Here is a 14,234-nt window from a genome sequence, read left to right as displayed (position 1 = left end):
TGTTTGTGGCATTTTGTACTGTTGACCACATTAGCTATCTGTGGCATGCTTTGGAACATACCCACCCATAAGAAAACACAAGGTATACCATGCAAAAGTTTACGTAGGATAAATATTACCTTTATTACATTGGTGGCTCAAACATGTGAGCCACATTGTTCCAGGTACAGGAAAAAATATTTTGCTTCACAAGCCTTACATTATTGATGGCCACCAAGCCTGGGCATTACTCTTCTTTGGCCATGCAATACTGAGACACAAAAGTACTGTATCTCATAGGTGAGGGTTTTCAGTAGTAAAACACAAGGAGGGGGAAAGTGTGGCCTTCCTATCATCCATGGCCATCTTGCTGATGGAAGCTGGAGTATCTGGTTCAAGAGTTCGAGACTTACAAATTAAGGAATACTTGAATGAAAATTGCATACCGTGGTGCATAAATCCATTGTCACAAAGTGCTATTCCAAAGATCATTGCTTCTTCTCTTGTCCTACAATCTCCCTATTAATAAATAATATGTACCTCAATGTAAATATCACAGGCAACAATTCTAAATCAGGAAAAACAATCATCACTTTTGCAGCATGTACAAAAAGTGGGTTGCATATAAATCCATTGTTTTAGAAGCCTTGTATCGGTCCTAGAGTGTTACTGATAAAAAGTAGATATCTCTGTTGGGGAACAATAACCTTTATTAACATACTTATTTTGGATGGTATCCAATGCTGCACAAGTGGAATAGTCTTCTGTTTCTGTGGTGATTTCACCATGGCCCCTGCAGCCGCCTACATGGCTCCAAAATCTCCATGTGGACAGCTGCAGTGTTGGGGGAAGAGAACAGTGAAGTCTCCTGGCAGAACTGGAAGTCCATTCTACTCAGAGCACAAATAGTGTTGGGTACAAAAAAAAAATCAACTTACAAAAACTGAAGGCAACAAAATAATGACATTTCAAAAAGACTAAAACCCCAACACATTCATGTTCCCACCAAAAGGCAAAGGAGAGAGCAGAAATAAATCCATAGGGGGATGCGCCTCCTTATAAGGGTCCCACGAAGGGAGGCAGGTCAAAAATCTTGTCCCCTAGTGGTCCAGCACAGAACTCTGCCCATGCAGCACTGGAAACAATCCAATAAAAGGGGAACAGGATGGGCATCAGCATTGTACTGTGGCCCTGGTAGTTTCCCAATGATGCCAGACACTGATGTTGGCCTTGAGGTGTATATAGAGCTACAAGTTAATTTATACATCATAGGAAAATCTGTATTGATAATAGCAGTTAGTAGACATTCCATTTGCTAATCAAGGCTATGTGCTTCAGAGCATTTTCTTACCTGTGCAATTAGCCAGTCTATCAATTTATTAGCCATGACTATAGATTTGTAGGTTCTTAGATGGTAATCTTTATCTCTAAGGAAATAAAACATACAAAATAATTCAATCCGAAATTGACATATTTGGCATTTATTGAATATCACACATAACATATCCCATGATTAAGCCAACAGATTGCCATTGTCACAGTTGTTCCCTGTTGCAACAAGTCCACCTTACTCTCCATCACCAACACATTAATCAATCTTTTGCCCTGCCTATGTGGGGAGCAACTACTATCTAACATTCTGAAGCAAAAGCTCTGAAAACAAGACCTACCTTACCACAGGAGTAAACAGGCTGTGCAGGCGACAGTATAATCTTACACCCTGTTAAGAGATATAAACAGGTTTAATGCTAAACCGATGTTCAAATACAAAACAGCAACCAATAAGCACTTGTTCAAAACCAGTTAATCCAAACTAATACTGGGTTGGATCCAACCTTAGTCATGTTTAGAGTACACCTCTGTAGGTATAGTAGATTCAAAACACATTGGTGGACCACGGAAATTTTATTTTTAAAAAAGCTAGATTGCTTTTAGAATGCTAGAAAGGTAGACAAATTTAAAATTTCAATCGGCCTACTGAATAGACTCAACTCTGAGCATGAGCAAGCCTGAGGCTAATCCACATTCTGAATCGTCCCAGAGTCGTCCGCGACTGGACCTAATGGTCAGGGGTCCCTTTACCTTTACCTTTATGACATTATAAGGTTTATACCTTGGAAATTACATCCTGCATTTCACTTCTCGGATAGTATGTGCCATCATCATAACGGAATCTGTAGAGCATATGTTCAGGCTTGAAGTGATGTTTGTCAGTAACTAAAGCAAAGGCAAACATAAAAGACAGATGAAAAAAATCAAATGCTTTATCACCCAAGATGTATGTTCTCAGAACCGTCTCTATTTCTGTTACTCTAATTTGCTTAAACTATTTTTGATACTGAATTTTAAATTCTTGTAACCCACCCTAAGACCTGCTGGTGAAACCTTATATGGTTGCATTTCAGTTAGTTTTCTGCCATGTTCCCAGATTCCTTTTATTCAGAATCCATTAGTATATACAGTCGGATCTCTGAAGTTGATTGATTGATTCACCTCTAATATTGAAAGAAATTAAGTGGTATGAAACTCCCCATTGTAGTTATAGGCTGGTATTTATCAACTTGCCTTCCATATCAGCAGAGGAAAATGCTTTTTCTTAAAAGGCAGCTGTGCTTGCTTGCTTGCTTGCTTACTAATTAATGGCTTGAAGCAAGCTTTCCAAGAGGAATTTTGGGGGGTTGGGGAGTGTGTGAGTGCATACTTGCATTCATTAGTTGTGATTATGACATATTAAGGAAAACAAGCAAAAAATAATGCCTGCAATTTCTGTAATAGGTCTGAGTTTATTTAGTTTTTAGCAAACAATACTTAATGCAGTGTGCATGTATAATAATACTAATTATTTTTTCCTTAAAATGTATAATTAAAGTTGGGCGTTTGTAATGTGAACCTGACTCCTTCACAAACACACGTCCTTTCTCAATTGAAGAGCAGATGGTTCATTCAACTTTATTTTAAGAATTCTATTCCTGTGGACAACACAGCTGGGTCTACTTGGTAATAAAAGTAATATGTCTGGCTCAAACTTCTATGTTCTGTCTAAAGTAATGACTCCATCAAAACAGCCGATAAAATATTCATTAAATTTCTATTGGGTCAATCTAGGATTGAATTCTGATTATAATTTAAAAGGAAAGTTATTTCTTTAAACAAAAATTTTATATAGTATATTTAAATATAGTCTGACATAAGAAATTATTATACACTTCCAACAAAGTACAGTATATGAATTATTATACAAATTCAGAATTTTCTCGGTGTTATTGCTTTATTTTATGCACATCCAAACATCATTCCCTCCCTCTTTTGCTTTAATTGTCCACTGAGTACAATCAATTTAAATAAGATGTAATCCTGATACCGGCAATAGACATTTTGGGTTATTTGATAAAAAGTCACATTAGGTTTAATTAAGTAGATAATGAAGGGAAAACTACAAGGTGAAGCAGATTAGAAATTGTGCAATAACTGAACATAAGGAAACTGCTGTTGCAAAATGCAATCAACAACATGTCCGACTGATACGTGATCCGAGCATGCATGCACAGCACTGAACCTAGAAGTGACCCTAAAATGTCACTGAAAGGTCGGAACAGGGGTGGGGCAGGGTGGAATGCTTTACGCAGGTCCCACCAACACTTGTGGGGGTCTAGAACATATCCCCCGCCCAAACATGGATTGCCTGTATGCATTTTTTCATCCTGTCTAGAGAAAACCTCCTCTATTAGTAAGGTGTCAATAAACAACGTAGCATATTTGTAGTAGATTTCTATCCAGCATTTCCTAACTATCACCAGGCAATAGAGAAACATATCCATTGTTAGCAAACTCCGATTGTCTTTTTTTAAAAAATTCCTTCCAGTAGCACCTTAGAGACCAACTAAGTTTGTCATAGGTATGAGCTTTCGTGTGCATGCTATCAACAAGCCTCCCGCCATAGCATTTCACCAGCCTTCAATTCTACACTAACTATTATTGAGAGCTGTACTTAAGTCATCTATGAGGAATCTTGGATCTTATCCTTGTTATTCCAAATGCGAGGTAGCTGTCTCCATGTGATATACATGGAGACAGTTACCTTCACATACTTGAGGGGAGGGGGTATAATTACCATGGTGTATAATGCCATTCTCTAGTAAAGCCTGGCCAAGATGAACACCTTCTTCGGGTCTGTGGATCTCCCCAATTTCCAACATCCAGGATACAAACTCACTAGTTAGGGGAAAAACAAAGAATTATTTTAGCATATTTTAACATTAAAATGGCAGAAAAATAATGACTTCAAATGAATCAAGATTGCTATGGAAGCAACAAAGCTTGGTTTGGTTTTTAAATTTACTATTCAAGAATTCATACAACTCCTCCACAAATCTAGATCCCTTGTTCCCTTCAGCAACAAGCTATGATATAGATAAGGATATAGCATAGCTGCCAAGTTATCCCTTTTTTACAGGGATTTTCCCTTATGCTGAATAGGCTTCCTCGCGAGAAAAGCGAAAACTTGGCAGCTATGGGATATAGGAACATGGCACTATGAACTATGAAAAGAATCTAGCACACAGATTAGTGTGGGTTATCTCATTAACTTGGATAAGTGTAGTTTGCTGTCATTCAGTTTTCATTTTATGCTGTTTTTGTTTTGATTGTTCAATTCTTGAGGCAGCAATAAAACTGCTAGCACATTTGCAAAGCTAAGCAGGGTCCAGTATGGAGCCTCCTAAAAGATATTTATGAAGTAACCAAAACCTGGCTCTTTCACTTTCAGAGCTGCCACCACCTGAAGTATCTAGTGTGTGCATTGCTGCACATAAATAGCCTTCAGTTCCCTGGAGCAATGTATATTGATAACATGCCACAACTCCAGGGGAGATTATACAGAGAAAAAAACATGGCTGCCCTCACGCCCCCATACAATTTCCTTGAGAGTCATGTCATCAGTATATGTCGCTTCAGGGAAAGTGAAGGCTTTAAGTGCAGCAATGCACATACCAGCTACTTCAGACTTGCTGTTCTGAATGTAAAAAAGAAGAAAGCCAGCCTACAGCCGCATCATCATAACTATTTTTAAGAGACTCCAACACACTCAGCCACATAACTGTGGAATTGATACAGTGTGTAGATTCTGAACTGAACCCACATCTGATCCACACTTCAGTCAGGGAGGTGCAGAGCAGGTAATTGCTTCAAAATTCATGTTTACTGAATTCTTCCTCCAGCCAAATGAAGTTTAGCCACCTCCAAGTAAAGTGCTAAAGCCCAAGAGCCTGTAGTTGGTGAATGTATTTGGTTAATGCCTGGCTCTTATGCATCTTCTAGACTCTATAATTTTAGAGGGTCAGCCTTCCAAAGAAATCTCTAGTTGCACGTTTGGGGGCTTCCAAACTATCACTGTTTTCAGATGGGATTCTACCACATACCTGCAAATTCAGATCGTGCAATTAAAGCTTATATGGAGTTCTTGGACAACAAACCCACTTCCCCAAAGGATTGAACTTTTTGAAACAAGGATAGGGACACAAATTTAAGTGGAAATTGTAGGATAGCACTTTCTTTTACACAGTTAATGTAAAGGTAAGTACATTAAACATCAACCTTGGTTTATGTGTAAAAGAAATTTCTATGTTGTCTAGCTTCCCTGCGAATGAATCGGAGTGAATGTTTATTAAGGAACCAGTGTCATCTAATCTGCCTGCAGATTAGTGTTTAATAAACAGGTAATCTCAACTTGAAATGCTCTTTGCTCCTAGCCCTTGAGACCTGCATAGAGAAACTTCAGCCTGGCACCTTCAGCAAAAATCTGGGAGGCTGAAAGAAGGGCTCCTGTCAGTTTTTGTTATTCTGCCTGCTGCCTGCTGGATTAGACTAAATTTTAGTCTAGTCTAAATTTTAATCTAATCTAAATTTAGTCTAATCTAAATTTTAGTCTAATCTAAGTTTTATCCTGTTCTCCATTGGCCATCCAGATAGCTATGGGAAGTGCCCAAGCAGGACATTGGCACAGGGCAATTGTCATAGAACTGTAGAGTTGGAAGGGACCCTTAGAAGCATCTAGTCCACCCCCTGCAATGCAGGAATCTCAACTGAAGAATCCATTATTTTGGGTGCATGAAATAAAATGGTGATTTCAACTTCAATATTTCGGAGGCAACAGGTGGACATTTACATACACAAATTGTACTAATTTGTCTCATAAATATTCTATCTTAAAGAACTATCATGTCTGCTGACTTACATAATCATTTAAGAACCATTTGGTTAGCTAACATAGGAATCCATGTTTCATAGATATAGCCCTCTTGATTTCTTCTTAACTAACTAGAATGGCAAAGACTAGCTAAAACAAGGTTTCAGTCAAGTGAAACCCAAAATAGAAATAGAAACACATACCTTCCAAGAAAGCATTTTGGGAAAGTGGTTAATTTTCTCTTCCGGTCTTTGATCAAATTTCCTTGTCTGCACATCATTTTGTAAAGTTTTTCTCCTTGTTCAGAGATCATCATCCAAGTATCTTGTTCCACACCTAGTTTTAGTCCTGAAAAACAAAAACAAAGTTATTTTTTTTATTTGAAATGTTTCCAGGTTTTTGTAACTGTGGATTTATCAGATACAAACATACATATTAGCTATAAGATATAGGTTCTTTGGCTTTTATAACAAAACTGGAATGGTAATGTTATTGAGAGTGGCATTTGAACCATTTCCAACAAAGTGATATATGCAATCAATTTTTGTGTATATAAAAAGAAATAGTGCAATGCCCAAGAGGTTCTCTAAGGCCTTGCATTTTCAGTTGTAAAGACTTCATAACAAAGTAAGAGGGGCCTGCTGGATCAAGCCAATGGCCAATCAAGTCCAACATCCTATTATCACAGTGGTGAACCAGATTCTTGTGAGAAGCACATAAGCAGGAGCTTAACCCTCCTGTGGTTTCCAGCCACTGGTATTCAGATCTCAGACAGCTGATCTGGGCAGGATCCCTGCCAAATGCAATAATGGCTACAGTCTTTTCAGTCATCACCATTCAACAGTGAACTCATCTCACAGTGATTCTAAAAGTCCAAAAGGGCTGAGTACCAGTCTACCTGTGGGTTCGCCAGGAAAACCAGAAAATAGCTACAGTACCAGCTTGTCAAAATTAGATAATGAGGGAAGGGTCAGAAGTTCATAATCAAATAAAAACAGTACAAACAAAACCTGGTATCAGCTTCTGTTATGAAAGAATCACCTTTGCAAACTACAGCCTAGCTACTATATTTCTTGACTTTCTGCTACTGCAAGGACTTTTAGCTGTGCAGTGGAAATTCTCCACCCTCCTCTCCCTGCACAAGCCCTGAATCTTCTCTGGAGAAGCCCCAAAACAGATTTAGGGGTCATGTGGGGTTGAGCAGAAGAGAGGACAGGGAATTTCCATTGCACATCTAAAAGTCCTTGCTCTAGTACTTAACCTGAAGTGTACTTAACCCGAAGCATGGGTGTAATTGGTTCCGGAAGTCTGCTCATAAACTGAAGCGTTCATAAACTGAAGCAAACTTTCCCATTGAAAGTAATGGAAAGTGAATTAATCCATTCCAGATGGGTCTGCGGTGTTCGTAAACCGAAAATTCGTAAACCGAGGTTCCACTGTATAAATCTGTTAAATATAGATTTAATTTTCCACAGTTTTTAAATTCCAAACTTGGAAATTGTGTCACATGCCCAATGGCATAATTGGGAGCAGAAAAGGGGCCCAAACATTTCCCCTGAATGCCTCACCCATGAACTGTCACCCCTTCCCTTCATCCCAAATTCATTTGTCAGTGGTGGCAGCACCATGAACAACCAGGTCTCCTTTGTTCCCTAATGCCTAGAATACTGAAAAGGCTGAACTGCAGGGACCATGATACATTTAGTTTTCTAGGGCACCTGGGTAATTAGTAGGGATGTGGACAGAGCATGTTCCAGGTTTCTTTGCACCTGGGATGCTGTTAAATATACTCTTAACAGTGCGAGGAGACCTGGGTCATGTGGTTTCCAGGATGCCTGATAGTTCTACTGACTACTCAAATACCATGGGGAGACAATCCTTGCTGATTTGAACATTTCAGAAGCTCAGCTTACATTCCAAGTGGAATAACTCTGCAAGGAAGTGGCACTTGGTTCTTAATACAGCTGAGTAATACAAGCAGGAGAAATTTTAAACCAGATAGAAGAAGACTTTATTTATTTGTTTGTTTATTTATTTATTTATTTATAAAAGTATTTCTATACTGCCACATCATGTTGTACATGCTGTACATGTTAAAACACAAAAACACCATTAATTTTTTTTTAAATGTAATTATTCTTTAAGGTTACTGGCTAATCAAAAGTAAGCATTAAATATCTGCAAAGGACTGAAAGTTAAAAGCGAGAAAATTAGGGAAATGACATCCTCATCACTTAAAAAACACAAGGGCAGGGATATGAGAGATCATATGCCTTCCCCTCATCTCCCTTCCTTTTTTCAAGTAACAGCATTTAAGATCACAAGATCTTTACTTCAGAAAGTCAGCTGAATTTCCTTTCCAGTTATCCATGTGCAAACATTTCAATTCGTTTGCATCCAGGGAAGTGAGCAGAATTTTGGTCAATGCTGTCGTATGAAGCAAACAAAGGAATTAAAATTTGTCTTTATTCACGTTGAATGGAATGCTGTTTACTGCTACTTTTAGCAAAAGCATTTGAATTGTTGCAAACTGTGCTGTTTATGAATCATCGGCAATTCTGCTTGCAATTAAGGCATCCTGCTTTGTAAAAGAGGTGTTTACACAGATGTTTCAGTTATAGTTAGCAGGAGATGGCAGGAAAAAAAATAAAGGTTGTAAATATAAGAATTATTTGAGAGATGTTTCAAAAGCTTCTGTCTTGAGAACTGATGTGATAGATCATCCTGCTCTTACTGTCTTGTTTTTGCCAAAGTCTTTCTCCAGTGTCTTGATTCCTTTCTATACAGTGGCTTCTTTGTGCATTAAACCCACAGTACTCACACAAGCCTCATGGGAGACCCAAAACACATTCCTTCACCTAATGTTGCCATTGATGGATGATCCAAACACCTTTCATTATAGTGGCACCTCAACTGCAGGGAAATCATGGTTCCCCAGGACTTTGTAGGTGGAATTTGCTGATAAAATTCAACAACTTCCTATTCAAGCATTTCTGTTGCTCCTATAATTGTTGTGTGTCCAGGCACCTATTGATTGCTGCTTAAGAAACCATTGTTATACAGTAGCAAATGCTGATGTATTTTGAAACCATTCAAAAATTTAGAGGACTCTATTTCCTTTTCCTTTTTTCAGTTTTGAGACAAAATACTCCAAGCTTTACAAGTTGAGAAAGAGCCTTCATGTAGTCTTCTATATCCACCCCCCTCCCATGCTACATTGCCCCATCATCTCATGAATGTGTGTTCCTATTCTATCTCCTATTATTTTCTAAATAGGCAGGGGGCAACATGAATGGCGAATGGAAGAAAGGAATCTCCAACATATTTTTTGGTAAGAATGCCAGCTCAGATCCCCAAAGGAAGCAGAATAAAGTGTGTCAATTAAGGCATGAAAGAAATAATGGGGGTTGAATTCTACTTGGCTCAGGCTGAGGAAATCCTCAGATAGGAGACACAAAGCCAATTCTCCTCCAAGTGTGATGTTGCCTAGAAATAACCCACAATTTGACATTTATGCTCTCACCTTTTCTCCTTTCTCTTTCTTTCAGGATAGCTTCCAGCCATTCTTGCTTTTCTTCAGGTGTTTTAGCCATACACACAAACCATTTATTCTTTGCTGTGTTGTGTATCTTCCAACCATTGAGAACTATGTGACCACTGCTGTGATAATCAGCTAGAAAAAGGTAACACAAAGGAAACTTTGGAGGATGTGCATGAATGCTTTGCAAGTAAACCCTCTGGGCCACACAAAGTATTTTCTGATTACCCCCAACACTACTGGCACATACACTGCCCTCCTTTAAAATAATCAATAGAGTCCTCAGATTTTATTATCTACCTCAACACCAAACAATCAATGTGGGAGATAAACTTCTCCCTGAGAGTGAAATGTGAAATACATTTATCAAGGGTTGTATCCAACTAAGTTAGAGCAGAAACATTGAAATTAACGTTAGTCATTGTCCATTAAGTTCAATAGAGGCCATGTTGGATACAACCCAAAGACACTCTCACAATGAATCTTGGCATATAAGAACGTTGCAATTGATGATCAGCTAATGTCATTTAGAGGAAGATGTCCACTGAGGCAAGATATACTGTCCAAACATGCAAAGTATGGCATAAAATTCTGATTTTGTTGCAATTCCTCATCATCTTTGCTTATGATGCAGACATAGTATTTAACAGCACAGGCAGATCTGGGCTGCTGTTGTGGTTTCCCAATGCTAAGAAACACCTATTGATGGACAGTTCAAATAATAAAATAGACTTTACGGGGTCTGAAACAGCTAAGTGCCCCACTAGATGCTTAATGAATGTTTTCTCCTCAGAGTGTACTACCACTAACTAATTATACTGCCTCAGCACAGCAGCGCATAGAATAGACTACATGCCTTTGTTTAACTCTTCTTATTTTTATAATCTTTATTTAATTTCTGCTAACTATTGCCAAATGGGACGCGGGTGGAGCTGTGGTCTAAACCACAGAGCCTAGGGCTTGCCAATCAGAAGGTCAGCGGTTCGAATCCCCGAGACGGGATGAGCTCCCATTGTTTGGCCCAAGCTCCTGCCCTCCTAACAGTTCGAAAGCACGTCAAACTGCAAGTAGATAAATAGGTACCGCTGGTTTGCCAGAAGCAGCTTACTCATGCTAACCACATGACCCGGAAGCTGAACACCGGCTCCCTCAGCCAATAAAGTGAGATGAGCGCCGCAACCCCAGAGTCGTCCGTGACTGGACCTAATGGTCAGGGGTCCCTCTACCCTTTACCTTTACTGCCAAATTACTGCATTAATGGACTGCTAGAAGACCAAACCTATCCATTCTTAAGGAAATCAGCCCTGAGTGCTCCCTGGAAGGACAGATCGTGAAACTGAGGCTCCAATACTTTGGCCACCTCATGAGAAGAGAAGAATCCTTGGAAAAGACCCTGATGTTGGGAAAGATTGAGGGCACTAGGAGAAGGGGACGACAGAGGACAAGATGGTTGGACAGTTTTCTCGAAGCTACGAACATGAGTTTGACCAAACTGCGGGAGGCAGTGCAAGACAGGAGTGCCTGGCGTGCTATGGTCCATGGGGTCACGAAGAGTCGGACACGACTAAACGACTAAACAACAACTGCATTAATATTAAACCTATATAGATTACTGCAAATATAAAGAAATGCAAAACCAACAGAATAGCTCAAAAAGAAGATGCATTTATATTTAGTTACAACAACCATTTTAGATTATCTCCTTGGTTCGGATGCACATACCGGTGCCATCATCTACATTCTCGACTTCCATCACCTCTGTGTTTATTCTGCCCCGGAAGAGATAACGATGGCCTTCTGTTGATGCTTTGCTGTTCTTCAGTCGTCTTATGGTGAGGGGGGGGGAGAGCAATGTTCAAACATTGACTTTGCTATTTTTACTCCAGAATCATCACGACTATTAATCATTATTACCAATTAATTATATTACAGGTGCAACAAATCTTTTTTTAAGGGCTACTGTCCATCTCTGTATGCTGTGATTAAAAAAAATTATAATAAAGTTAAGCTTGAAAAGACAGGCAAGAAGGTTACCTTGCAGACCTATTGTTCCCCCACCCCAAATCTTTAAGTGTAGTTGCTTTGCATTCTACAGAGTGTATAATTTCAAAAATTAAATGCATATATTAACATTAAAGTAGCTAAATCAAAAGATCAGAAATATTTTTAACATTAAAATCTACATCATTTTGTTACATGGTATCAGTCTTCAGTGCATGTTTCTTACCTGTGTTTTCTTTTGCAGTAGACCAGAAGGTTGTCAAAAAGAAAAAACACCCGTTCCTGAATATTTCCTGCAGATATTTTCAGCAAAACTCCATACATCAGCATTTCTGTGCACGTGTCTGTGATGTTAGATCCCTACCCAAGAAACATATTTTTAAAAAATTTATTGGATCCTAAAGGCTGGTAGAGATTGGCAAAACCAAGATAGATAGAATTTGGGACCGGTTTACCCACAAGATTGCCTTACCCCATATTTGCCCACTTGACTGCTTCAATCGGCAGAATTGGCACTTTCACAGGTGCCATATAACACACTGCATATGTAAGAACTTCGGAATTCCCTGCCTATTGATATTAGCCAGGCACCTTCACTGTACTCTTTTCAGGGCCTTCTGAAAACATTCCTGTTTAGACAAGCCTACCCAGATATTTAGAAAGCTTATAAGAGTTTTAATTTGTTTTAGTCTATTCTATTGTGGTTTTAACTTTCTGTACGTTTTAAATTATGGTGTAAATTCTTTAGTGATAGTGTCATTGTTTTATATTTTTGTAAACTACTCTGATGTTTTTCCTACATATTTCATCCCCCCCCAAAAAAAAAAGTTTTCAAGGCAGTTTTTGCACAAAAAAGGCAACCTAATTTGCAGATTATAATCAAGAAAGCAAAATAACACACTTTATTGCAAATATTGGGGGGGCAATGGTTTTTGGCCAGAACTCTTCCTTTGCTACCAAATCTTGGTTGAAGAATTTTGCTTCCCTCTAAATCTAATGACTGGCTTTCAGTATTGAGTTTCCCCTTAAACTGTTCTCATACATAAGAAGATTGCTGCCCGGGGATCCTTTGGGAGGAAGGATAAGATATAAAATTAACTAATTAAGTAATTATATGATGTCAGGTTATTTGCTCTTGACTGGCACACCATGCTACTTTGGGAACATGAAAACTTGTACTACACCCCTAAACATATTTCCTTGGCTATAAGCATGAACGATATCAATGGAACCTGCTTTAAGGTAAAATAAGCTGAGGGCTAGAATGTTAGTAATTATGCGTGGTTCAGAATGTATTTGTACAAGTCAGAACTATGCTGAATTAGGAACTAGAACATCTAGCATAATTAATTTATTGGCTGAGCAAAATAATTTCTTTAAAAGGCACTCTAAAGAATAGGTAAAAAACCAATAAATTAATGTGCTTTCGCAGCTAGTTATTTGCACTTCGTTATATGTGCCTAATAAGTGCAGTACATGGACCATCAAATACCATGAAGATGATTCATGCTACTGTGTCCTTTGAGACGTATCTACAGATCAAAAATGAGATATCCATGATCTGAAACCTATCAATAAAAATGACTGTAACAGAATACAACATATTCTCTAATTAACTTGCTGGCTAGAAAACAATTGTGTTTGAGTTACTTCATGCAGTCTCAGGGGTTTCTTCTCTTGTGAATCCAAAAACGTTACTACCTATTTTTCAAACAGCTGAGATCCTGCTATATGAAAATCATCTCAGATAAGCTGTACTTTGATAAGCATATTGAATTTAGCATTGTAATATGATTTTTAATAAAAATTAATTGAAGTTTTAAAGACTGTATTCTTTTTTTAAAAAAAGTCTGTATTCCCACAATTTTTTAATTGTCAGCAACACAAGATTAGCTTATGAAACTTTTGTGTAGGAATGCAAGTCATGCTTTGATCCTCCATCAGATGCTAAAAATAGTCCTCTTCCCAGCTAAGCAATGTGCTAAACATTTTCTTCTGACAGAAAATCTCTAACAAGTGTGCTTCTCTGTTCTTAAGCATTGTAGCAAACCAGATGTTTAGTTAATTAAACCAGCTCTTGCAGTGTAGAAGAATTTATTGCAAAGAAGCCTCCTAAAACTGGCTAGCTTTTTCAGAAACCATTTAAATTCAGAGAGTTTGAAGTGGAAAACTATCATATGAAGAAAAAGTCTTCCTTTACTGGGTATTAACTTGTAACTAAAACATACCTTCAAATCTGATTACTAATATAGGGCTGGATGTGACATCACCTTACTGAAAAACTATCATTATCCAACATTATGTTCCTGCTACAAAACATAGGAAGCTACTCTGAGCTGAAGCAACCAGCTCAAAGCTCTTTGCACACTGAGCTTCTCAGGTAGACTTGAGGTTGAACAACAGGTTTGATAACCCATTTTCCTCCCAAGGTAAGGGAAAGTGACCTCATTAAGCCTGGCAAGACAGCTTACTCTTACCCCTTCTGGCACTAATCTGACTTATGTTGGTAATACGAGGCTGATTGCCCCATAA

At 38.4% G+C, this 14,234-nt stretch overlaps 1 protein-coding gene across 2 annotated transcripts in view; it reads right to left on the bottom strand.

The window, feature by feature from the left end:
• PREX2 (phosphatidylinositol-3,4,5-trisphosphate dependent Rac exchange factor 2) overlaps nt 1-14,234 on the bottom strand; it is a 102,824-nt gene that overhangs the window by 48,542 nt on the left and 40,048 nt on the right. For both annotated transcript variants that reach the window (XM_035125053.3, XM_035125054.3), the window contains exons 7-15: nt 11,929-12,062; nt 11,424-11,527; nt 9,687-9,836; nt 6,367-6,511; nt 4,091-4,191; nt 2,093-2,196; nt 1,650-1,699; nt 1,331-1,406; nt 426-498 (exon numbers count right to left, since the gene is read on the bottom strand). In XM_035125053.3, coding sequence (XP_034980944.3) covers nt 426-498; nt 1,331-1,406; nt 1,650-1,699; nt 2,093-2,196; nt 4,091-4,191; nt 6,367-6,511; nt 9,687-9,836; nt 11,424-11,527; nt 11,929-12,062 — 937 coding nt within the window. The remainder of the gene's footprint in view (nt 1-425; nt 499-1,330; nt 1,407-1,649; nt 1,700-2,092; nt 2,197-4,090; nt 4,192-6,366; nt 6,512-9,686; nt 9,837-11,423; nt 11,528-11,928; nt 12,063-14,234) is intronic.

Source organism: Zootoca vivipara, chromosome 8, assembly GCF_965207765.1.
Source record: "Zootoca vivipara chromosome 8, rZooViv2.hap1.1, whole genome shotgun sequence".
In the NCBI taxonomy this organism is placed as follows: domain Eukaryota; kingdom Metazoa; phylum Chordata; class Lepidosauria; order Squamata; family Lacertidae; genus Zootoca; species Zootoca vivipara.
This window is presented reverse-complemented; position numbering and strand designations above follow the sequence as displayed.